Source organism: Athene noctua, chromosome Z (genome assembly GCF_965140245.1).
Source record: "Athene noctua chromosome Z, bAthNoc1.hap1.1, whole genome shotgun sequence".
In the NCBI taxonomy this organism is placed as follows: Eukaryota; Metazoa; Chordata; class Aves; order Strigiformes; family Strigidae; genus Athene; species Athene noctua.
In genome coordinates this window covers 80,914,962-80,941,374 of record NC_134077.1, presented here as the reverse complement: position 1 = coordinate 80,941,374, position 26,413 = coordinate 80,914,962, and the positions used below count along the sequence as shown (strand labels likewise).

Sequence of the window (26,413 nt, the reverse complement as noted above, 5' to 3'; positions counted from 1 at the left end):
GTATGTCAATGCAGTGCTTTAATGTGCAACGCACGTGCAGGGTGGATGGACGCCTTCCCTCTCCCTCCCCACACCTCTGCTCTTCACTGTTCGCAAAGGTTGCCCTGCAGTAGCAGCCTTTCGCAGCATGCCATGTTACGCTTCCATTCACAAGCGGCTGTGCCGTTTCCCCACGGTCTGTGCTCTCCTCCTCCTGCTGGCCCTGTCCTTTCCCTTAGCCAGACTGCTTTAACTCGGGGCTGCAGCCGCCCGCCCGCCCGCCTGCCGCCCGCCTGCCGCAGCTCCCGCTCACCGCGCCATGTGCCACCGTCCTTCCCTCCCCGTGCGGCTCGCTAAGGACATGCTGTGGCACAGCTGTCTGAGCCTCTGCTGCAGTCATGCAGGTTTGGATTACTGTGCACGCTACTGATGTCGAGCTCCTGTCGTGACCCAGCGCCCCATAGGAGGAGCAAATGAGCTGAGACGTCAACGCAAAAATTATAGCCATGCGAGCGATCCCTGCACTCAGCTGCGCGGAGAGTGCATACATGGCTTGTGTGACAGCAACAGCACACAGAAGCAGCAATGAAATGCAGTTAGCAATACAGCTGGGAGACAGGCAGCGAGGCAGGCACCGGTCCAGTGACTAAAATGATCCTGCCGTGAGCCAGCTTGCAGTGCCTCCAAAAGTGGCCGACTACTACACAGGATCTCGGCTTTCTTTGCAATTACTCCAGTTCCCCCTGGGTGACTGCAGTGTGTGCTCTGTTTTGGTTTTGTTTGCCTTCGTATTTTTTTTTTTATTTTTTTTTCCCCACCCGTCTCCCTCTCTCTCCTCCCGTGTCCTTCTTTCCAGGATGGCGGAAGCAGAGTTGCACAAGGAAAGGCTCCAAGCCATAGCAGTAAGTCAGTTTCATTTTACTTGCTCTTTTGTCCATAGCTGCGGGTTGTGAAGGGAAGGGGGGATTCCGGCACGGTGGCTGTGAAGCACCCGGAGAGCCTGGCTTTCAACGAAGTTGTGCGTGGAGTTCCCCGTTCGGGAAATGAGTGGTTAAAGTCTGCTTTGCAGGATTTGGCGGAGAAAGAGGGCTCTGAGGAAGAGCGTTGAGCTGACACGTGCAGAAAGAAAAATGTGAATGCACAGTGGCACGCTTAAAAGATTAATGATGGAGAAGAAAAGAAGGAATAAGTGGGGAGGAGGGGAGCTTGCAGGAGAAAATCAGTACTCTGCTGAAAAGATATTTTCTCACAGTGGGAGCTTTAGCTTAGCTGATTAAGAAGTTAAACAAAATGATCTGCTGCAGGGTGGCTTTTGCTGCAGAAAATAATTGTGATACTACTAATTTTTAAGACAATTCAATACAAACACTGCATTATCAACCTTTTCTTCAGAGCTGCTATCTAGCAGTTGATTAGTACTAGGTGTTAAGAATCCTTCATTTATAAGGCGTAAAGTCTAGACAAGGATTTTGCCCCTTTTTAGATAAAACTTTTAACATTTAGCACCATAATTTGGAGTGAGCCACGGGCTTCAGCTGGTGCAGACCTCAGAGGAACATGGGCAGTGACACCTCGTGAGGATTGGGCCTGGCTGTTTAAAAACCATCATCATCCCGGCACACAGAAATTGCCAGCTCATCTTCTGCACAGCACAGGCACCGTGTCAAAATGCCAGCCTTTCTGTGGGCACTGCCAGTCTGCCAGCCCCACACAGCCTGCCCTTGTTCGAGTGACACCCAGCTCTTCTTCCCCAGGGCTGAAGTGTTGATGCAGCTGTGTGGTTCCCAGTCGGGTGGCACGGTCAGTGCCGGGGACCACACACCTGGAGGTTTGAAGTGTCTGACAGAAGACGGCAGAGCCTGCGTGGGTTTTACGCTCCCTTCCCTGGTTCTCCCAGTGATCAACAGATGCTATATTTTACTGTAGCCAGCAGAGATTACAGATTTCCTTTGTAGTAAGAGGAATGGCTGCTGCTGCTGCTGCTGCTGCTGCTGCTGCTGCTGCTGCTGCTGTTCCAAGCAGTTTTCTTTAAGTCCACTATTCCACTAATAGGTCCACGGAGATTTAAAATAACCAGATGTAAACCAAATAGATTGTGGGTTTTTTTCCTTTAAAAAATCTTTCCTGAAAAAGAGCAAATGGTATCATTTGATACAGGGGGAGCGATACTGTAACTGTCTAATTTTCAGGCAGCAGAGAGTAGATGCATATTTTTAAGATGGTTCACAGTTTTCTGTCAGCATAGGCATTGCCAAATCTCCAAATGGAAAAACTGGGGACATTCCCCCGGAGGCAACCCTCACCACTGCCTCTGGTTGGGACTCCTGTATGGCAGAGCCATACTGCAGAGCTTCTCCACACACTGCTGCTCTGCATAGTGCTAAAAAACTTCCATCTCCACATTAAAAACAATGTTTACATTATTGCTGCTTCTTTTGACCGCTATATAACAGAAAACCAAACAGCACCCATTTCCACTCCACATGATGTGCTTAAACCTTTCACCAAAGTAAATCAGATACTCTGCTTCTTGGAGCTTTGCATTTCAGACCAATGAGGCCATTATGGATATAAAATGATCACCTGGTGTATTGCAGCTTTTTACAGTAGATTTATGCTGGTATGAGAGAAGGCCTTCAGAATCTGAATCTTCATTTTCTATATATATTTTCTTTTTGGTTTCTACTTCTAGCCACAAATAAAACATAGTATAGCAATGTAGGCAGTGAATTAGCTTGAAAGAATTTTATTTCAGCATCAGAAATATTCAGCCTTTTAAGCTTGAATGTGGGTCCATGAACTGACTTGTTTTCTTACCCACTCTGCAGAGCAAGAGGTTTTCCATATAAACTTGTCAGATAACTTTTCTTCTGTGCTTGAGCTGCTACAAATGTTTGTCATAATGTAGATAAGTTGATTTCTAGGTTAAGCTTTGCTCCATCAGTATGAGTGACATGGCACAAGTTAGTCTCTTCTACCACCAGTTGGCTAAAATAAGGTCAGTCCTCAAAAGTTGCATGGCCTTTCTTAGAAGAAAAAAAAGATAGCATTTCGGTTCAGCTTGGTGTTCCCTCTATTTTAACAAGGTGCAGCGTCTCACTCAGATGAGCAGAAGTTTACACGAGCACTCTTGAATCAAGATGGTTGAATGCTATGCATATAGGAAGAAATCCATTTCCCACTGGGACTTCTACACATGGTTGTCTGTAGTTTGTACTTCCTTCAGTCACCATGGCAAATGAGCTCACCAGAAGACAGGCAGAGTAAATTTTAAGTGTGCATCACTGAGTATTTAAGGAAAATAAAGTCCAAACATGTAAACATGAATATTTGCACCAGAAGGCTATCACCTTTTGAAAAGTTTGATTTTGTGCTGTTATTGTGACTAATCACAGTTCTAATATATGCCTGTCTGGTGCAAAGTGTCATGGGAAGAGGAAAAAGGGATCTAACTGTTAGGACATTAATCTAAACCTTGGTGAACATCAGCCAGCCACTTGTTTTGCCAGCAGCAAATACTTAGTCTCTCTCTGCATTCATTTTTCATCTGTAAACTGTGAATAATGGACTTTGCCATGTCTCAGAGCTGTTAGGGATGCATGCAAGTTCAAGGAGAACTTGGATGCTATGGTTTACCAGGGTAAGAAACAGCTAATTAAGTCTTTAAAAAATAGAATGTGTGATTCTAAAAAAACCCAGCTTTAAATGTATATGTTTTTAGTACTATTATACATGCTTAAGCTGTGATTTTTAGACCCTTCTGATTCTGAAGTTCCTAAAATTCACAAACTGACGATAACAAGACTCAGACCATTGAGGTAGGTTGGTTTAAGAAGTAGGGACATGTGAGGCAGCTACTAAAAATGGAACTCGCTTCTCTCTGCTTGGGAGGAAAACACAAACTTTGTGTCCTGGGGAGGTCCTGATGGTTTTCTAATTGTTCCTTGAGAAGAACTCAAATCAGATCTCCCCAGTTGGGCATCATGTGTGCCACAGACAGATATTGGTAAATCATTCTGTCATGCCACACCACTCTGAAAATATGTTTGAGCCTGACCCTAAATCACCATTGCACCAATCTGTTGCTCTACTGCCAACGGAGCCAAGTGGTGCCAGCTCAGAACGCTGCAAGAAAATGCCTTTCAGAAGGCAAGCAAGAGGTTAAAAGAGGAGGCTGGAAGCCGTCTTCTCTCAGAGCTTGTTACTATAACATATTCAGTGCTTTCATCTGCTCTTTTCCTGAAGGGGGGCGGTGGGTAAAATTTTGGGTGAAAAAGGAAGCATTTTTGTGGCTTTAAAAAATATGCCTGCTGTGAGTTGCTCAGAAGTTTGGAATGTAAACAGTCCTGGACGATGCAGGCTCCATGGCTGGGGGACAGGTGAGCGGAGTTAATTTATCACATTTTGGATAAATAAACTGTGTGGCTCCGCAATTTATTATATAGCCCCCTTCTATATGACTGCAGAGATCGCCACCAGATAGTGATCTAAACATAGACAAACATTTGCGAAACGTAAATATTTTCCGTCCCTTAGCTAGCAGTCATAAAGCCGGGAAGCAGAGGCGTTGGGTATGTATCTGTGCATCTGGGGTACAAATGCACATATGATGCAGTGAATATGTGTTACCCATGTATCAGGTGAATTAAAGGCAATCATTAAGGGACAGCACTGGGGAGAGATTGTCCACTAGAGGAACAACTAACACGGGAGCTGGAGGAGGTTTTCAGGTTAAGGAGATGTCCAGCCTGCAGATGCAAGTGGGAAGCTACTAAAATGTACTGATTTCTTAGCAAGTAAAAGCAACTGTAACAATGGTTGCAGTTTACCAAGTGCCCAGCTCTGAGAACCAGTAGCTCAGTGAAGCATTAAAGAAAGGTAATTACTGACATTCAAGTAACCATGTCAAACATACCTCCTGTTGAACAGGACCTTTCTTGCCTTTTCAATGAGATTATGAGTTTGTTGAACTGGATCTAACATCACCTAAATGTCATTAGGTGTTTGACATAGTATGGCAGGACACTTGTTTAAAAATAGTCCCCTTCTGCATCAGTGGGGTCTGCCTTAGATGGATTAAGTACTGGCTGACTGACAGGTCACAAAAAGTTGCTGTTAGTGAGGGAGACTTATGAACAGAGCCTTGTTCCTGGAGAGTAAAGGCAGGGGAGAGTTTATAGGAAGCAGCTTTTCAAGGCTTTAAGGAGTTCTCTGTTGGTACTTTGATGTAAATGAAAAATCAAAATTGATAGTATGCAAGTAACTAAAAAGTGGTGGAGGAGTAATTACAATGACAAAATGCAGTCCTGCAGAGCAAGTTGGATTATTTGGTAAAAGGAGTCATCCATTTAAAGTCCTTCACACATATATACAGCTGGTGTTAATGAGGCCAATACAGAGTCCAAATATAAGGGAATACAGGGCCAGCACCACAGAAGAGGAGTCTGCAGTCTGAGCAGTGCTGCCTTTTGCCAGGGACTAGAACTATGGTGGGAGATAATTCAGCAGGGATAAGGAGGGGGTCCTTGTCTTGCAATGGATATTAGTTTCACACCAGTTAAACCTATACCAGGTGATGTTTTACAGTCCTCCCAAAAGGCAGGCAGGTCCATATATGTTTACATAAAGCGTTACCCTAATTGTTTGACAGGTCTTTAAGAATAGTGATACAATTATCTTTTGGAAAGACAGTACTGGTATATTTTCAGTATCGCATTTGTTGGTAACCTAGGCATTGTACGTTTCTGGGTTGGACACTCAGCAACTGCAGTGAGCGTCATGTGATATCCATAAGTTTCTGAAAATTTATTGACAGAAATCCAGTATCTCTTTTTTTTTTTTTTTTTTTTTTCCCCCCCTCATTCACCTATTACCCCATAAAATTAAAACTCATGAGTAGTAGATCTCATGCCCAAGGTCGTTTTCCTGTAACCCTTCTTCACAATTTTTGTGAATCCTTCCAGAGAACATTGTTGATAAAAATTACAATCTCTGGTGTTGAGGGTTACATAGAAAGAAAATTCATTTAATCAACAGTTTACTGTTGCTTTGATGACTTTATACACTAGTTTCCTATGCCTTCTTTTAGGAAGTAATGTTTAGGAAGTAAGGTAAGCACATGATCAAATCTGTCTGAATTCAATTGTTTTCAGACCTAAAGCCTGCAGAAAAAAAAGGGACATCAAGATACAGAAAGAATAAACACACTGGGACTTTTCTGCTTGGAAAATAGGCGAATGAGAAAAATCTTCAGAAATCTATGAGGTTATGAGTGTTACAGAGAGAGAAGATAACACCTCTTGGCACAAGAATTAATAGGTGTATAAGGAGAGTAGCAACTGTGGATAAAACAAACCTAAAGAGATGTTCTTCCTAAAATAAATTTTTAGGCTGTTGAGCCCCTTTTTCCAGGATGTGGTGGATGCTCAGAGTACAGTCAGTCTGGAGAAGAACCCAGGAGTGCTTATGAAAGTGAAATCCATGAAGGACTGTCTCATTAGATAGAAGTAATTTTTGAGGTACCAGTTACTAAAGTGTGACAGAGAAGTTTTACATGTATTTGCCATGCTCCTGAGGTCTTCTGCTTTAGGCACTGTCCTAGAATGGAGCATGGGCTGAATGGTCTAAGAAAGTGCAGCCATCCTGTGTACTCAAACACATTCCTGGAGTAACCATGTCTTCAAGTGTTTTCACGAGTTTCAGCACTAAAGAAAGCCCCCCTTGCAATTAATTTTGAAGTTTATTTGAATATTGCTGCTACGTAGTTTAATCCAATGTTTCCATTTCCATTTTCCTCTCATTATTCTACTTTCAGTTTTATTTAAGGCTCCAATTAATAAGAACCATTCCTTTGCCATCTTGTTCCTCATCAGTCCTAACATCCACATACCTGAAAAAGAAAATCCTCCTGTAGCTGTAGCTATCCTCCTTTTATATTCTGAGCTAAAAAAACTTGAGGGCTAGTGAAACATTAACAGATTTCCAGAGTGCTTTGTGGTGAGGAACACCTGGTGGGGTTAGGAAGAGTCTGTATCCTGCTGCAAATGTTTCCAGGAGTGGGTTTAGTGTGTGTAAACTAGGGATTATCACAAACTAAATCTAAATGTGATCTATATTTTGAGCACGATATGAACCTGTGGGGTTCCTGTGAACTTAAGTGGAAATCAGCCGTGAGAGAGGAAGTGTTCTGTTTGCATTTGCTGTAAAGGATGAAGAGAGGTTTCCCTGCGCACAAATCTGCAGCCCTACCTACCCTGGGCTGCAGGAATATCATGAGTCAGCTTCATGGCAGACCATGCACAGAGAAACCTGTGCACAGTTGTATCTTGTCTTGACTTCTAGAGCATATAAAACACTGGGAGTTAAAGCACAGTGTAAGCAATGTTATGGCCTTTGCACATTCTAAACCAAAAGCCAGAGGAAAATGCCTATAATGTCTGAAAACTAGAATTACTGTCTCAGGTTTTATCTGTATTTTAGCTTTAGGAATGTTTACATGACAGCAAGAAAAGCGGAAATATGATGAAAAAATATTGCTGTCAAGGTATCAGGGAAAACTAGAAACAAATAGAAACCAGAAACCAACTTACTCTTGAGAAATTTCTAGACAGTCTCCAGACTTACCCAAACTCAACTGTTTAAATTTAGAATTGTTTCCACAGCACATTCCTAGCCCTTAACACATCACCAACATCTCTTGAGCACAGACAAGGAGCTGAGATACTGGATTTCATTTTGTGCCTTTCAAATTAAGTTTTGCAAAGGAAGTTGAAAATTGATGAAAAGTTTTCTGTGATTTTGTTGCTGTTGTTAAGTCTTTACTAAAATAAAATAGTTGTGAAAAGTTTACATTTTTTGAAACTATTGAACAGCTGTAGTCTGGAGTGTAACTTTATGGACAGACGCCACACACTGCGGTAGCAGTGGTGTCGATGTTCATGTGAAGTCAGTGGAGAGACTTTGGGATTTACATGCTGTGCTAAGAGTGATGGGTAGCTGGGATGAGGTGGGGGGGGGCTGGAAGGGGGCACTCAGTCTTTCCCTGAGCACTCTTGCTCTTCCAGGCATCTAAGTCCTTAACTGCTTTACAAATACTGTTTTATTCTTGTACAGAATGAAGTGTATTCTTTCCTCAACTGAATCCTTGCAAAGCACAGTCACCAGCAAGATGGTTGGTCTGCAGCATGTATTGGAAAGGCGCTGGACTGTGCATGTTCAGTAAACTATGAGGACTCACAGCAGTAATACTTAGCTTCTGAGCCTCTTAGTGAGTGGGTCCCGAGGAACTTTGCAAAGATTTCAGTGTATTTGTTTATTGATGGGGGAAATGAAGCTCGAGCAAGGGTTTCGTTTGCCTGTTTCACCAGCAAAACCAACAGAGCCTTGAATTCAATCCCAGCCTTCCTTATTTAGGCAGGATGGCATTGAAATGTGATCTTAAACCTTGCCCTCTCTTGAATGGCAGATGAGCATGTGCTGATTCTGCCTGTGCTGAGGCTCTGTTTGGGCTGAGGGTGCCTTTCAAGAGCAGGAGTTGGGAGCTCAGGGGTGCTACACCTGCCTCGGGTCCTAGTTTCCCTAGCATAGAAAAGCCTTTTCTGTTGCAAATTCTGACCAGAGAAAGCCAAATGCTTGCAAGGGTTAACATCACCCGACAAGTCCAGTGGCAGTGAAATGGGTATGGCCTTTTGGCAGTTGTACGCCAGACCTGTGTAGCTCTTGACACACAGATGCTTTTTGTTACTTAGCTGACTTGCAGTGAGGTTAGGCGCTGGAGGCGTGTAAAGCTTTCTTCCACTTCGCCAGTAAAAACAAATGCTCTCTGTGCAGAAAAAAAGGCCAACAACCATTGCAGTTTGAGGAGCTCTTTTTGGAAGGAGACAGACCTGCTCTTATCTATGAGTTGCTGCCCTTTCTAGACAACGCAGCGCTCTGGTTGTTGTTTTAGGTGGTGCTCTGATTATTTTAGTTTGAGTTGCCAGCATCTTTTGTCAGGTTCCACAGACAACAGTGAGCAGGGTGGGGCTCGGCTCCTCTGCAGTGCCTAATAATAGCAGTTACTGACAATCAGGTGAAGATTTGGGCCAGCAGAGGTGTGCTCATTTTTAAAAATACGTACCCTGAAGGTAAGCCCTCATCTTACCAGCAGAGGGCTAAATAAAAGGTGCTTTCCAGCCTTTTGGGGGGACACGTCATTGTCAGCTCCTCTGCTTCAGCCATGTTCTTCTGCCATGCTGAGTTATAAGCAGCACTGCAGTAGAAGGAAGTAACCTGAGCAGGTAGTGGCTAAGGAGTCCCTATTAAGAGGTTGAAAACTGCAGACAGAAATTAGAAGCCAGTATGCCATGTAATTTATTGCTAGAGGAGGAAGAGTTGAGCAGCCCATAATGCTTGGTGCAGAGTCACACAGCTGCAGCCTCTTTATGGCAGCAGCAGGAGTGAGTGCAGAGCTGAGATTACTTGGGAGCGGATAAGGAAGCGACATGCGAGTGTCTAGCTATTAACCATCTGAGTGCTGTATGCTGCAGTGCCAGCATCAGACTGACTGGTCTTCCCCAGTGGGCTTCCGAGATGGGAAGGAGTTGGAGTACACACACATGCACACACACACTTTAACCTCTCGTGGAACAGGTCTGCTCCACCATGTGTCAGGTCCTTGGAAGAACTCCCACTGACATCCATGGGTTTTAAAGTCATCCAACTGTTTCCCGTTTGGAGCATAAAGCAAGCATTTGGCATCCAAGGTGTCACTAAATTTACGATAACTGCAGCACAGGGAACTGGATTGTCTCATACACTGGCTTTGGTACAAAAGCACTATCTTGGATGTGTTGGCAAGTTCTGGCAGCTCTGTGCAGGTAGTATAGTGTTTGGGAGTCAATCCCTTATCTATTTTGAATTCCTACCTACATTGACATAAAAAGTAAGGGTCAGTTGTTAACCATTTATTTGTTCTTAAATACAAGCATATGCAGGCACTTGTTGCACTTTAGAGAAGTAGGCTCCAGCAGAAGGCTGATTCATTTTCCGGCATTTTAAGCTGCATCTTTAAGACCACTCCTTGTGGCAGGAAAAACTGCTGAATTAGGAATGTACATAAACTCATCCCAGCATCCTGGTGAATTTAGTAAATTGTTCTGGTTAAGGAATTATATTCTAACCAGACAGGAAAAAAAAATCTCTAATTAAATCAAGAACCTTAGCCTAAACGTAACATCTTTAAGACCTGTGTCTCTGAGTCAGTTAGACACTGAGAAATATCAGTTCCTTGTGCTAAGTTCACACTTGTTATTGCCGAAGTTTCAAAAGTTCAAAATTTAGACTGAAATCCATGTAGGAGACCTGAAACTGCTCTTTGAAATAGTGGCCTGTTAATAGTTTTGATGATTTTCATTATCAGCTTCCTGATCTCTGGAGGAAAAATAACAGAATCTGGGGTGGTTTACATGCATTGTTGTCCTTATCATGTGTGACATTACATACAATGCTGAGCAAAGGTTTTGATGAGATTGATGTGACACTGAACAGTGCAGGCATCTTCTGTGAATTTCTCAGCAATTCACAGGACTGAATGAGTTGTTCCAGAATCAGTAAAGTTTCCAATATAGACAACTTTTTACATCAGTGATGATTTTTTTTTTACAGGCTTTTAAAACAGTATAATAATTCATAATTAAGGACACAAGGTGTCTTTTAAAGATTATTCCAGTGCTGAGAAGGAGGGGATGGACAACCCCACTGAACTGAAAGTAGCTGGTAGGAAAAGGCTAGGACGAGTTTCCTTTTACAATGCTTCCACAGATCTCAGGGCACTGGGAAGAATTTCCCTCTGCATTTGCCCCCTGTCTCTTGGAAGAGCACTGCACCGTCCTTCCTTGCCTGAGAACACACAGCCCATGAAAAGAGTCCTGAAGAGCAGATATAAGGAAACAAGACTGGTCTTTTGGTGGTCCAAGTACCTACAGCTCCTGTTTCTACTCCATGTTGGTCTGTGACAGAATCACAGAATTGTCTAGGTTGGAAAAGACTTTGAAGATCATCCAGTCCAACCACTAACCTAACATTGACAGTTCCCAACTACACCATATCCCTAAGTGTTATGTCAGCTCAACTCTTAAACACCTCCAGGGATGGGGACTCTACTGCTGCCCTGGGCAGCCCATTCCAACGCCTAACAACCCCTTCTGGAAAGAAATGCTTCCTAATACCCAGTCTAAACCTTCCCTGGTGCAGCTTGAGGCCACTACGACTTGTCCTATCGCATATTTCTTGGTTAAAGAGACTCATCCCCAGCTCTCTGCAACCTCCTTTCAGGCAGCTGTAGAGGGCGATGAGGTCTCCCCTCAGCCTCCTCTTCTCCAGACTAAACCCCCCCAGTTCCCTCAGCCGCTCCCCAGCAGACCTGTGCTCCAGACCCTGCACCAGCTCCGTTGCCCTTCTCTGGACACGCTCGAGTCATTCAATGTCCTTTTTGGAGTGAGGGGCCCAAAACTGAACCCAGTCATCGAGGTGCGGCCTCACCAGTGCCGAGTACAGGGATCAGATCCCTTCCCTGTCCCTGCTGGCCACGCTAGTGCTGACACAAGCCAGGATGCCATTGGCCTTGGTGTGAAACTGTGAAGCCTTAGCAAGCTGAAATTTCACTTGTGCTCTAACCTGAACTCAAAGGGGATGAGACCCTCACCCTTCAGCTAGCACAAAATGATGCTAGCAGAAGCAAATTAAGACAACACTGTCATTAAATTTCATTGTTTTTCTCTTTGTCCCACCTAACTTGTTTTTGAGTTGCCTTTGAAAATCAAAACTGCACTGAAACTTTGGAGCAGATCCTTAGCACGGATTTGGGGGCTGGAAAATGAATCACAAATAATCTACAGGGCAAATAAATTGTCAAAGGCCTCTAGAAAGCTCATCTTCAGGCAGGTGATTCCTTTGTGACTGCATTTTGACCTCTATGTGCAGAAAGCCTTTCAGCATGCATTAACGTAGGGCAACAGGTGCTCAGAATATAGTACAGCCTTACAGATTTGTCTTTCTATCTTTCTATGTTTTAAGACAATTGACGTCATATTTAAGAAACTGATCAGAGAGAGCTTTCACTGTTGGTATGCACTCCATTTCAGGCAGTTTCTCTTTTTTTAGCAGAATTTTTTAACTTAATAAACTCCCACTTAAACCACACAATGAAAACTGGTTTGCTTGTGGATATATTGCTGAAGCATTATATGTTTCTGTGCACAATGCAGAATTGCAGATATTGGGTACTTAGTAGAATGCAAAGGTGGTGAAGCTGATGACAGCCTTTTACTGTGTTGTAGCAGAAACTACCTCCTGAGTTTTAAACTTACAGTTGTCACATCGGGCTGTGGTTTAACAACTTAAATCCTTCTTTTTAGACCAGTTTCGCCCCCTTTAAAAAACAAAACGAAAACCTATTTTGGATAATTGAGAAATGTCAACAGTGATTTTGGATGGTCCAAGAGCTGGGATTTTTTTTACTGTGAAGTGCATCACTTTCTGAAGAGTGACGCTGTAAATGCCATTCAGCAATTCAAGCTGTATTGTCTTTCAAAGGTTACCATAGCATATTCCATCCACAAAATGATGGAAATGTTTTCCTTGGCTAAAAGGTACTGAAAGAATAATTACAATCCTTTAGGGCATGAATAAGTCATACACCAAAGTACCTACATCTGTACAAAGATGCACATCTGGATTTGGGGTCTGATGGGTATCCAAAACAAGTCCTCATTGGGGCACATCAGATATTTTTTGAAATAGATGTACAACAGATACCAAAGCTAATGGAAGCAAGCTAGTAACTTGCTCCAAGTTCAGCACAGAGCAGTTAGGTTGAGCACAACTGACTCTGCACAGTGCTGGGGTGTATGGTATCTGTAACTCCCCATCTAACTCAAAAATACATGCCAAAGAGCCTTACTCATTAAATTCATCATGAAGTCTAAACTTCTGTTTCAGAAAGGAGGTGATGCAGTTATTATTCTTATTAGTGTCCTTATTCAGATATTTTATTCCAAGCAACCACCATTGCAAACTTTATTTTTTTTTTTTTTATTTTCCATTGCACTGATGAGGGATAGCTATCTCCCCACTTTTTTCCGGACATACAAGTAAGAGCAAAATTGTCAGAAGTATCCACTAACCCTTAACACTCAGCATGGGACATTTTCAGAGCTTGCATTCTTCAGAAAATAGGTGGTTGTGTAGTGTTTCATATATCCGGAATACCTCTTGTATTAATGTCAAAGACATTGTGAAACTTTAGTGCATCTAACTTTTACATCTGCTAGACATCCAGAGTAAATCTGTGGCAAATCAAATGTTTATTGAAATGCTTTAGCCTGAAAAAACTTAGAGTGTTTTGTAGGAAAAAAATAGTTTTTCCTGTGGCAGGTGACCAGATTCACAAGTGGCAGTTTGTAATAGGGGAAAGTTGCACTGACTTATCCTTTGACACTTATTGCATTACCGGTCTTTGTGTTTTTAAAATTCAATCAATCAATCAATCAATATTCATTATTCAATTATCAATCAATATTCAATATTTGTTTGGTTTTCTCTCCCATGAAACATAGATAATACGCAGAAGGAGAGAAACCAAATCTATTCAGTAGTAAGGCATGCTATTGGAGACCACAGTGTTGGTCATGCAAAAAAACCCAAAGGCACAGAAATGCCTTCTATAATATATTTAGTTTTGCTTTTGTCACTGAATCATTCTGTAGGATTTTTTGTGCCACTTAAACTTGCATTCCCATCGTTCCATACAAAATGTGGGTTTTGATACTTACTGTTCCACAGAAACAATGTGAAAACCATTTATGTCAAGTTGGAATGGCGCTTTAAAGATGGGACTTCAGACACAAGTGCTTCCCAGAGCTTTATTATCCTTCACCAGCAGTTGATGAAATTTTATGCTACAAGGGAGGCAAAGGGAAACCCTATCACGTACCTTCTGAATAGTTTCAGGGTAGTTTTCTTTCTGTTTTGGCAATAGAGAACATGAATCTCTATTGATCATTACTGGCATTAGAGCAATGCCAGCTGAGGTCTATGCCTCATTGTGCTAGCACAACAGCGAACATGTGCCCAACATCAGCCTCCAACAGAGGGGAGAATAGGAAGGATGAGAAATGAGCACAGAAAGGTGAAATCATTTATCTGAGGATGTTCAATGAACTGAACCTGAACCTGACTGTTACCTCGTCTGACTGTGGCATTGGCAGGCTACACTGAACCCCAGTGCTCGTGTCCGCATTAACTGCTGTGGTCAGAGGCTCCCACCTTCACTTAACCCACAGTCCAGTGAACTGCTTCTGTTACAGGTGTAGAAAGACCCTGTGTGAGCACAGGGTTGTCTCATGTGTGTTCCTCCCTGAAGGATGCTCTGACCCTTTGGTGGCCCAAACTCTCCACAGCCTCCATAAACCGTGTCAGCAAGGCCTTCAGCAGAGCATCTTCTGTAGAGCTTTCATGCATTTTGGTTAGCTGGCATCAGTAGACTTTATCTTCCAACATGTGATGAAGTGCTGATCCTCAGCACTGTTGCATATATTCTGTGACTACAACGTGTGCAATCAATTATCTCATCATGTTTCTTTTTTACTGCCCTCCTGCATGTGAGCAGCCTCACCAAAAAATGCAATTTCAGAGATCCTTCAGAGGTGTCTCAGGACCAGATTTTGCATTAAGCATCTGCCTGCTGACTCCAGCACAGAGGCATCTGAAGTCAGGGAAGGAAACTGGATCCAGCCCTGCTGAACTGGTGGATCACTGCTATTGGTCACCTGGTCTAATTCAGAGGGTATCAGGGCAGGTTTTGTTAGTACCTTTGTTAGTACCTTTTTGTTAGTACCTTTGCTATGGCAGATGGAGAGAGTTTAGAAGCTGTCACACAGAATATATAGTACAGCATTGTCCCTGTGAATATCTCATGCTTCTTTGTTTCTAGGGAAGCAAAACAAGAATGTCTCTTCACAGTCTAGCATGACCTAGGAAATAAATAGGTTACATTTCCTTCTCTACAGCTACACCATCTATGGACATATCTTGATTTCCCTCCCTTTCTATTTTAATTCACAAACACATTCAGAGATACTGTTCCTGGACAAGTAATAACCCTTAGAAAGAAAAAATCATTTACGCTGTGAGTAAAGATTAGCTTAAGGAAGGAGAAGCATAGATGGAAATATTTTCAGCTGTACAGAACTGTTCTGTCCAAGTCATTACAAATCACATAACTGTGACATGTATTTTCAAAACCCTAGCAGTGGAATGGATCATTTTTGCCTCTGCCTTTCAAGCTGTAATCTTGGACAGGTGGTGGGAAATTCTGAGTTTTTGTTAAGATTCAGAGAGGAAAACCAAAAAGGTGAAGGCGTTGGTGCCAGTTTCTTAGCATGTCTCTTGGAAGGAAGAGAGCCTTTTCCACCACTGGCAGTTATCAGGACTACCAGCCAGCTAGTTACTCAACAAGGATGCATCCTCATGACATGCAATGATAAAAGAATCATGTTTTATTAGTATGTACGTCTTCTCTGTATGCCAGTTGTTCAGCACAGGACTGCAGGAAAAATTATAATGGGAGACTTTGACTTGGCTAAAGTTACATAAGATGTATTGGAAAAGGTATTTTTCTATCTCTTTCTGTTATAGAGGCTTTCTTGTAAATGGGAGATAGGTTACTGCCATTCCCACTGAACGTTCCTTGTGAGCCAAGACGTGCTGTTAACAGGTTTTTTAGAAAAGTATTTCTAAACCTTCTCCCTTTTTAAAGAATCCATGCAGATTTCATATTTTGGCCTCTACTTGACATACAATGGTATCAAGCACCAGAGGTTAAACTGTTTGTGAATGTGACTGAACTTGTGTTTGTTTCATTATCAAACTGAGTTGATCACATTTTTTTAAACTTTCTCCTTTACTTCTGACACTGACCTTTGAACTAAGCAACATAGCAATCCCATGCTGTGTTCTAGCATGGCAACTGGCCACAGGGGAGACAAGTAAAGTAATCTCTTGAAAGTATTGCCTGATGTGTATCAAAGGTTTTCATGTTTGGGTGGCAGTCAGGCCTCAGCTTGATGCAACATGGAAAACACTGAGCAGAAACATACAGTGACCAGAAGATACTTTACTATGGAAAAATCCATTGGTCAGCACCATGCAGTCTTTAAGGATTTTCTCCTTCCCCTTGATAAGAAAACTGAGGAGCTTGTACAGCTGCTGTTTCATACTCAGCATGTGTGTACTTGGACATTTTTAATATCACTCTTTAGTGTTTGTCATGTTTCTTTTCTTCCCCCTTGACCAACCTAGCTTGCAGTATTTCTGCGGAATGAAAAATCTTGACCAGATTTGCAGAAGAATTCAGCATGCAGCATACAATAGGAAAAGGTTTTCATGAAAGATGCACCCTTGAAAATACAGACAATGTTGTGTGTGTGTCCCCTGCCTTACCGTTTCTGTATGCAATGGGTTATATTTCACTAAATGTAGTGAATATGTCTACGATAAAATCCTGGTGGGTGGATCCCATCTGTTTGCCACACTATAAGAAAACAGTTTAGAAACTTAAAGGAAAAGAAAGCCATAAATGTACCCATCTTTACATCCCATCCAGGCTTCTCATTTCCTTGTCCTGTTTGATGTCTGTCTATGCAAATGCCAAAAGTGAAATTCAGCTCTTTTCCTAAATCTTTTTTCACTCCAAACTTAATCTTCATGTTTCTCTTATCAGCATTTGAAACTCTTTCAGTTTTTGGAGAGGGTAAGATATATTCTACTTGTTCTTACATGCCAATAACTTTTGTTCCCCCTGTAATCCACTCTCTTCAGACCACTCTGTTTCTGCAGAATCAACTACAAGATACACTTTATATGAGAACTATCTATACCAATTACCAGCCAAATCTTTTCTCATATGACACTCACATCACTGGAAATTATTCCAGAGGGAAATTCTTGGCAAGTTCACTATTATAAATACTGCTTAAAGTAGTTTGTGGTTACAGAAAATGAGAGGATAGCTTTGCAGGAGCTACTGTCTTCACCTTCAGATTGTAAACTGATGCAGAGGAATTGTAGAAAGGCTATGGACATTTGAAAAAGAAAACCATGTAGACCTGAGCAAGAGTTAAGTTTTAATTTGCATTCAGTCACTTCCTTGGCAACTCTATTGCTTTAAACTTATCATCCTGGTTTCCTGATGACAATGTGTTACTGACATCAGCTCAAGTTGATGTCAAAGATATTACCAATTTAGAAAATAAACTGTCATCTAACGGAAGTGATCTGCCTTTGGCAGTCAGATGCGCACCGAAGTGCCCAGCTGGAGCTGTGGAGTCATACCTGTACCACTGCTTGGGGGAGGAAAAGGGATCACAAAGAGTCTACAGTGCAGTAAATGAGTGGTGTTCATCCTTGCCGGTTTGCATGGAAGAATGGGCTTATACGTTGGCTCCATAATGAAATGGAGATTTGGCTTGTAAAATACAGATAAGAAGAAAAAACGACGATATTTTTTTTTTTTTTTTTTTTTTTTTTCCACAGTTGGATCATACTTCCACCTTTTCCCTGTATTCTTAAGGACTCATAACTTCATTTTTTATATGAAAGTTGAGATTCCCATATAGGCACATAACTTGATAGCTAAGGTTTTAAGAAAAATAGGAGATGTTGTGAAACTTGCTATAAAATCACAAGAATTGGCAACATAGAGCTAGCTGTAATGTTGTTTGATATTCCTCCTGTGTATAGCCCACAGTGACATTCAAGACTTTTACTAGCAGATCTGCAGAGGATGTCATCTGCTTCTAGCAAGGAGAGCTAGTTAAGTATCAGAAACTTGCACTTTGAGACCTAAACTGAGAACAGATGCAAAGTTGAGATGGAGAGCCTGCTGCTGCAGTTGACAGAAGATTTCTTTGATGATGACCACCTCCTAAAAATAACTTCTGTGGGACAAAATACCACAACTGAATGGCAGCAGTGAGGGATGTTACATGTGAGTAAAGATTGCTGTATCTCTCCAGCACCAGATTTCACCTCTCCAGTGAAATCTGATAGTTGATATAACTGAATCTTAAGTTTTGTCTCCTCGCCTGGGGATTCCTGGTATTACTGTAGTGCAAATGGTAGTGCCTAGTACTCATAAGCTTCATTGTTGCCTCAAAGTAATTAAGATTCTGAATTACAGATCCGTTTCTTTTGCACATCAGATAAATGGTGACAATAAGTCTGATTTTAAAAATTAGCAGTGCCCTGTTAAACTAATACATCTGTTCCCATTTATCATCTCATAGCAGTTTGAGTGCACTCTTCTCTCTCAAAGTATTGATTTAACATATCAAAGCATGACCTTGCTTGCACTCTGACTTGGAAAAAGGCTGTTGTGTACCACATTGCATACAACACTCTTTACAGGGCTCTGCAGGGATGTACTACCGATATAGCAGAATGAGAAACATAATGGTTTCCTACAACAAATCAGATGATAGATTTGTGTATGCACAGAGCTGACCCAAAGTAATGAGTACCTTTCACGTGTGGTACAGGGAGAATTTACTCTTTCCTAGTAGAGCACAGGTGATTCTTCCCCGTGAGATGCCATCCCAGCTCCTCTGTCTTCAAAATGTGGTTTGAATGTTGAGATAACGGGCACAGGAAGGGCTTCCCACTTTACAGTCATGACAACACTGTGTGACAACTGTGTGTTCAGAAAGGGAGATGGAGGTGATAGGAAAGAGCATCACGCTTTCTTATGTTCCATTGTGTTCCTTTCTGAAAACAGAATAAATTTCTGTCTAAATTATCTTTAGGCTTTTCAGGGACTGTTTCACTGCATTTAACAGGGCTCTGGGAGAATACAACATGCTCACTACATGAAATTTTGGGTAACTGGATAACTGCTGGTTTTTGCACATGGTAGCCAGAATTGTTGAGTGTCCTCTGGGCATGGCTGTAATACAGAATGGTGAAATGGGAAGACTGAGACAACTTTCAACTATGCAGTGTTTCAAAGCAGTCCCAGAGAATATGGTGCCATCCACAGTCTGTAGGATTTGACAGATATGGCAGAGAGACAGGTAGAAATTGTGGTATTTTTGTTTATCCAAGGAAACAGAGGTGAGATGGTATAGCAGAAGTGTTCAGATCTGAATTGTAGCTGAACCATCGATGGTTGAAGGAGCTTAGACTCCTTTGCTTGACAACATACCACTCAAGTAAGAGAAGAAAGTATTATCTAACACTTCAAATTAGTATTGCCACCCTCAGGGTTTCCCTGCCTTACCAGAGTAAGGTAGCACTAGGTCTGGAGCATCAAGGTGGTAGGCACACAGCATTGCAAAGTGAGATTCACAGCCTTTGGGGACCATTGGGCAATAATAGAAATGCACCCTCTTGTGTATGCATTTAGATCCAGACCTGCAAAGGTCTGTTAACTCTCTGTTTCTACTGAAAACTGGGCATCTAGCACTTAAATGTCCATGGGGAATAGAAAGCCTTGTTGCTTAAAGGCTAGATAGTTCTTATGAACTATCCATCACATGGATGTGAGTTGCCTTACTGCTCGCCTTCCCTACGAATACTCAACGGACAACCTAAGAAAGCCTTTAGCAACCCTTCTCCTATTCTTCAGGCTGGCTACTGGTACAGAGCCAGGGTGGGCTGCCCCCTTCAGTAAAAGCCCTCTGTGTACCAGTGCGAGAGTTTGACCAGTGCAAACCAACTCTTGCCTGAGGACTCGTGCCATCAACAGCTTTTTCTAACCACTAAATGTTAGTATTTGCTGTCATCCCCAGCACAGCATTTCTGCAAGTACCAAATACTTTTGCCAAGTTGTAAACGTGGAGCACAGAGGTGCTCTGGCCTGAGGAGCTGTCACAAGGGCACGCAGTCATATCATGCTGTCCCCATGTACATGCTGGGACCTGGTGTCCAGAAGATACTTCAGCTGCACTTGCAGGTCTGGCACACATTGAAGACTGAGGCACAGCAGAGCATGAAAGGATGCAACATACAACCTACAGTTCAGCGAATTTGACTGTTTAGGGTTGTTTGGTTTTGTGCTGATCCAGTTAAGTCACTGCCATTCACAGCTTGCTGACTGGGTCTTAGAAGCGACCACAAGAAAATCTTTATTAGGAATGTAGAAACAGCCAAGTGATCTATAAGAAAGTGGAAAAGGGAGATGTTTCTGTAAAAAGAGCATATAGAAGACAAGGTTTTCTAATAGGGTGGGAAACAAATTATTGCTATTTGTCCTTTCTAAGAATCTATGGAAAAGTGAATAAATTATTCTTTGCAGCTCCTTTTATTAGTCTGTGCAGCTGCAGGAAAGGGCTGTATAATTTATGTGCGTTCTTGAACTAAAATGTGTGGTCTGGTGACTAGACATGGTAAGAGGGCAAGCATTCCTCTCTCTCCATAGGATTTCAAAGATTCTGACATGTCCTTTCAAAACAAAAAATGAAAGACCAAAAAGCAAAAGCTCATCTTTCCTCTTAATCAGATGAAATGTTTTACTATACTAAAAAATACTTTATTCCTGATTAATTTGATTACATGTTGTGACAACATGAAATGCAAACATGGCTTGTGGAATAGCTTAAAAGTAAAAATGTTAATTTTTAATTCCTACAGTGGCTCCCACTTGAGTCATACTGTGTGGTCATTAATAGCTCTTCATTGTCAGTCCGTCTTATAAGATGATCACATAGTTAATTTCCCTGCTGCACAAGTAACATATGATGAACACAGAATTGGGTTGTGGGCTGCATGTCACCCACAGGCCAGTTTGTTTTGCAGGTCTTCTGTAGCACATGTCCCCTAAGGGTGACACAGACTCTAAACCAGACCTTAAAAATAGCATAATAGCTGCTCAATGAGATCCATCAGGTCTGGTGAAGAAGTGGCTGGCCATGAGTGTTAGTTCATATGTCACAGAAACTCTGTAATGTCCAATGTTTTGTATGCTGGTGAAGTTGTGAGTTAGAAACCATCCCTTTCTAATGCAGTTTTGCTTTCCTATTAGACAGAAACTGATAGCTGTTAAGAAACATGTCAGGCAGGTTAGAGAATCCAACCTTTTATGAATCCCAGACCATAATAAAGAGAAAATTTGCTTGTTAATTTTTAAAAGGATTAGACTGGAATGGCAATAGTTTTAAAACTCAATTGTTTTAAATCTGCAGTATTCATTAAAATATAGCAAACATGTCATTTTATGGTATCCAGGGAAACGATGAATGCAAATGTACTTAGAGGATCTCATCTTCATTTTGGCTAGCCATAAGCTGTGTGGTGCACACCCCAAGCGTCCCCAGCCCTAGGTCTGTTGACACACATGGTGTCAGACTGGTTGTCAGCTCGTTTCAGAAGGCTTCTGCAAGAAACCAGGAACAGGTACCTATTAGCTCACCTGCTGATATTTTATCATCACATGGGTTGATTGAATACAATGTCCAAAGGGACTTAAAAGGGACAGTGAAGGGGGAAAACCAGTAAGCCCATACAATCTCCCTTTTGTACACTGGAAAGGTGTGCCATGGACATGCATACAGTACATACACGTGCTGTAAAGGAGACTCCCATATTTAGTAGATACTGCTGAAGATCATATACTCTGTGCTTAGACCGTACTGTAGAAGAGTTAATTAAACCTAAATTCCAAATTAGAAAAACTTAATGCAGGCTTTTAAGATCTTTGTAGCTGAACCAAAATGGAGAATATTCTTACATAAAAGTGGTGGGGCCAGCAGATGCTTGGCTGAGCAAAAAGAAACAGTGGGATTGGATTAGGATCAGCATTTTCATTAATATCTTGTGTATTAGTGGTGTTATGCAAATGTAACTAAAGTGTGTAGGAGCAGAGACATATAGTTGGATGCTCTGGACGCAGCTGCAGCCCTGAGGAGTTGACAGCACTCAGATGCTGGACCGCGTTTTGGTAGAAGCTCCACAATCAGTGGAGCAAAAACCCTGTTTCCTCCATTTAAATCAATATGGCTGACATTTCCCTGAAGCAGATACCTCAGAGCAGAAACATTACTGTAAAGCAATGTAGCTTCTGGCAAGAAGGTACTTACAAGGAGCCAGAGAGCAGTAATTTCCTGCAACAGTGAAGTGCTTTGGAAAACAGATACGTGCCTGTGCCTTCTTTTGCACCGAGACATAAGTCCTAAGTGGCTGTTGCTCTGGAAGGTGAGAACTGAGGTCCCCTGCCATATGAGTCCTGTGCAAATCATATCTGGAATGTTCTGCATTAATTGCATGAATCTTTCTGAAATATTCTGACAAGATTTTTAAATAGATAACATTCATTCCTAGATAACAGATTAAAACGATAAAACAGACCTGACATGTTTGATAACTATACAGGGAAGAAGTATTTTCTTTCATTGCTCTGGGGATGCCATCAGTATCTCTGTGCATAAAATGGAGTTCAGATGATTACTAGAAGATGTATGCATCCATCATCCCTCTTCATGGCTACCTTTACCCAACATAAAGTGAAAACTTCAAATGACAAAACTTAGCAAGAGAAAAGGAGGTGGACAGATTCAAGTGTTAGTTTGACTGGGAACATCTGGAAAGCAGAAGATAATGTTCCACAGACTTGTCATTTGATTGATTGCTGGAAATTATTTGCAAAGCTGAACCAGTGCAGGAAGTTTCATACAGAAGATGAAAAAATACTATTTTTGCAGTAGCTGCACTGGTTTGTTGCCATTTTTAAGACCTGGTACTTAGCCTGAGTATCAAAAATAGCTTTGTGGTTATCATTATTTATAAGAAAATGTGTTTCATGCATGAGTAGTTGTTAGATTCTTTGTATGATGTCCCTGCAAAAACTGTTGATTTTGATTTTGTCAAACTACAGGGTAGTTCAAGCCTTTCTGTTTTCACATGGCTATCCTTAATGCCACTGTATATTGTCCATACATTTCCCTCTTGCAGAATCCTCCAGCTCTGTGTTAAATTCCTAGCCACAGAGAATTTAAGCTAATATGTTTTCTTTTGTGAAGGAACTGAAAATAAATTGTTTATTATTCCAGAATCCATTAATTTAGTTTAAAAGGTCTGTTTCCAGGGAAGTCTCCAAGCCTCCCTTTGGTGAAAAGCACAAGATCTACCTGTAAAGTTTTGCTATCACATGTTGTCCTGCACACACAGCGGTGTGAAAGGCACAGAGGAAAAAGTCTTCAAATTAATCTTTAAAGTATGTAACTTCATAGCACATATGTAACTTCTTCCTGTTAGAAGATAAACCAAATATTTCCCTAATGAGCTTAGTGGGGCATAAAGATGTCTATCCTGCCTTTGGAATGATCAGAAAGTAATTGTTTATCTTTGGAGTCAGACATGAGCTTCCCTTGGCACTACAGCCTCTGAGTTAGATTCTGGGTTTGTGCCATGTCTCCAGCACATGCCCCTGACAGCGATCCCTGAGTTGTGTCTCTCTCTGGGCCCTCCCAGCAGAGATGGCAATGGCTCAGCTGCTTTAAGGAAACCCCTGGTTGACCTTAATGTGGGGAATTAATGTTCCTTGGAATAAACAGTTTGCAAAAGGAGGCTGCTAATAGCAAAACCTCAAAGGCTCTTGCACAACTTCAGAAGGAGGAAGCTGGTGCTTTTGACTTTTCCCAGCTTTGAGTCTTCTGGGAGGAGTGCAACAAAGGAGCTGTTGACATCTGCACTCAGAGTGGCTCATGATGTACTCCTGGTGGGAAAAAAATTACATTATTGGGTTTCATAGCTGCACTTTTTGAAGCTTTTTATAGCTGGTAGAATTTGTCTTATGTGAGCCCAGTTAGAGAGAGACTGCTGTAGCACATCAGGAATAGTGCTAAAGGCTAAGTAGCTCGAAGGAGGAGATGCCAGGTTTCATGTTGATGCAAAAGTTTAAAATGCTCTGCTGCTTCTGTTGCAGAAGCAATGATTTTTGTGTTTCAGGAGTAGTTGCTGTTCAATAAATATTATAATTTTTCATTTGTCATCTCAGACAACAAAACATATGCACAGGGATCTTTCAGATTTGGTGCCACTGTAATTTACAGACGTGTCCCCATTTTGAGCAGCAACTAGATACCTATTTCAGGGAGGCCAGAGGGACTCACACAAATGCACAAGAGCTTCCTTAAGTGGGGCAGACAAACAGCAGGGTACTTGTTAAAAGCTTTTGAACACATAATCACCACATCTTATCCCAGCTAATTCTGATTATAATTATAGGAAGGAGGAAATGACAAACAGAGGCAGTGACATGAATGTGTGGGCCAAGGAAAGAGAGAAAGAGAGGTGAGGATGAAATTGGTGTGCAGCCTTCAGGAGGCTCATGCTATTATTCATCAGGTGGGAAAGGAAGGAGTTGGAGATGAAAAAAGGCAGAGCCAGGCTTTGCCATCATGAGCAACAGAAAATTACAGGTAGATTGGGCTCAAGCCCGCCAAAGTCAAGGGGAAACTTGCCATTAGATCCAGCTTGCTTTGCAACAGAATTTAACATCCTGATCTTTGCTTCCAAATCTCTATCTGAAATGCTTCTGGTCAGTCTTCAAAATCAGGTTTTGGGGTGTTCCTCCAAGCCTTTTGCCTGTGCATCCCTTGAAAGCAAAGAAGTGGTCTGCCTACCGTCTTCCATGTGACAGCCTGTCTGGTGACACACAAGGCTGAAGGAAACTAATGGGGTTTTTATTATCATTTTTACAGGCATCAGAGAAAAGGGCCATTCAGTCCATCCAGTCGGTTGTACCATCCTGATGGTAACAAAAGCATTACTGCATTTCCCCAGTGCCCTACCTTCTAGGGAAATACAGTGCAGCTGTAAACCAGCTGTGCTTCATTTGCACTCAGAAACAGAGCCCTTTTGTCTGCTTCAACTGTTATTTACCATCTTTTCTTTCACCCTTCCTTCCTTCTCCTTCTCCCTCTACTTTTGGCTCTTTACAGGCAAAGTAGTTGCTGAAAGGCAGGTTCACACTTTGAAATGTGCCGTTTGCTGGGAGTTAGCATCTATCCTGAGAATATTAAATGTAACGCAGCTTTCCCTATTTGTCATATGAAGCACAGTGAAGACTGACTCCTGTTGAGTGGGTACAAAGGGGTGGCTCGTTGCTGCCCTGGCTGCAGTTTCATTGGAAATAATGGATTTCTCCCAGAGCTTTAAGTACTTGGCAGAGGCCCTGATCTGTTGACGTACTGAAGTGAGTTTGCCAGTCAGTCAGCCATGACTGCGCTGCAGACTCCACATTTAAAATCTTTTCTACCTGCCTCTTAGAGATGCTGTGTTGATCACTGAAGAGTGATGTCCCAATTCTGGCATCTCGAGGGTATCTTCAGAGTTGCAGGAAAAAACCCAAAAATCCACATTTCCCATTTTATCCGTAAATCAAAGACAAAGCTGAGTCAGACAACACGTACCTTTTCTAAGGCAAGATACTGAAATGAAAGTATAGAGCCTGATTCTTCAAATACTGCTGAGAAGATTTGCTGTGACCATCTCCATCAACACCATTTGGAGAATGGGTAGCAGCAGGCTGTTTCTCTCACATAAGTCCAGTATAATTTCCCCCACATTCCAATGTCATCTTTGCTTACAGAAAAAACCCACAGGGTTTGATGCAAGTACTAATATAGCAAGAGCAGGTAGGCCATTTCTAATGCACGGATCAAAGGAAGATAGTGACATACTACTTTCATTTATTCACTGCTTCCCTAACCCAATGCGTAGGGAGTTGCATCCATCCAACTGGAGGCAGAATTAGTCTATTTCTTAAATGACTTTTCGAGTGCAGCATTATGGCCATAAATTCCAAAAGATATTTGGTGCAGCCCAAATTCCTGGTGTGCAGCTATGGTAAACAATGAAGTGACATATTTTGCAGTGGTTTAGGTCACTTTTCCTCTGACCTGTGCAATTTTGGCAGAAACAGAAGTAGTGTTGGAGGCTGCCAAGGGGATGCTGTTTCAACTGATTTTTTAAGAGCCGAAGTTTTTTTGCTGACCAGAAAAATGCTGGGCTGTCAGTGATATTTTGGATGCTAGTGCCATCCAGTGGTCCATAAAGAATGCCATGGGGTACTTCAGAGTCCCCAGGGAACACTGATGCATTGCATTTCAGCCAAAGTAGGGCCATGCTGAAAATACATGATCAGAAAAGTGAAAGCCTTGAATTTTTAATTATTATTTTAAGCATTGTATGCACAGGCCCATTTGCTGAAAGGGGTTTGGTCCTTGTCTGTGTTTAGTTCCAGTTTGGTACTGTCTGAACAGAGGTGGGTACTCAGAAGTCAGCACAGCTGTCTTATGTTGCAAACTGTTAGTCATTTTTCTCAGCATTTAAAGCAGAGTATCAGGGAGTAATTCTGCTCATATGAAAAAGGAAAAAAAGCTGATACTGCTTTGTGTGTTAT

The 26,413-nt window shown here is 41.9% G+C and overlaps 1 protein-coding gene across 8 annotated transcripts in view; it reads left to right on the top strand.

The window, feature by feature from the left end:
• Positions 1–530: 530 nt before the first annotated feature.
• PALM2AKAP2 (PALM2 and AKAP2 fusion) overlaps positions 531–26,413 on the top strand; it is a 262,585-nt gene continuing 236,702 nt past the window's right edge. For 3 of the 8 annotated variants that reach the window (XM_074932061.1, XM_074932058.1, XM_074932059.1), the window contains exon 1: positions 546–881. In XM_074932061.1, coding sequence (XP_074788162.1) covers positions 837–881 — 45 coding nt within the window. In that variant the 5' untranslated portion in view covers positions 546–836. Of the gene's footprint in view, positions 882–26,413 lie in introns of all 8 variants that reach the window. The other 5 variants (XM_074932062.1, XM_074932060.1, XM_074932066.1 and 2 more) reach the window with 4 other exon arrangements.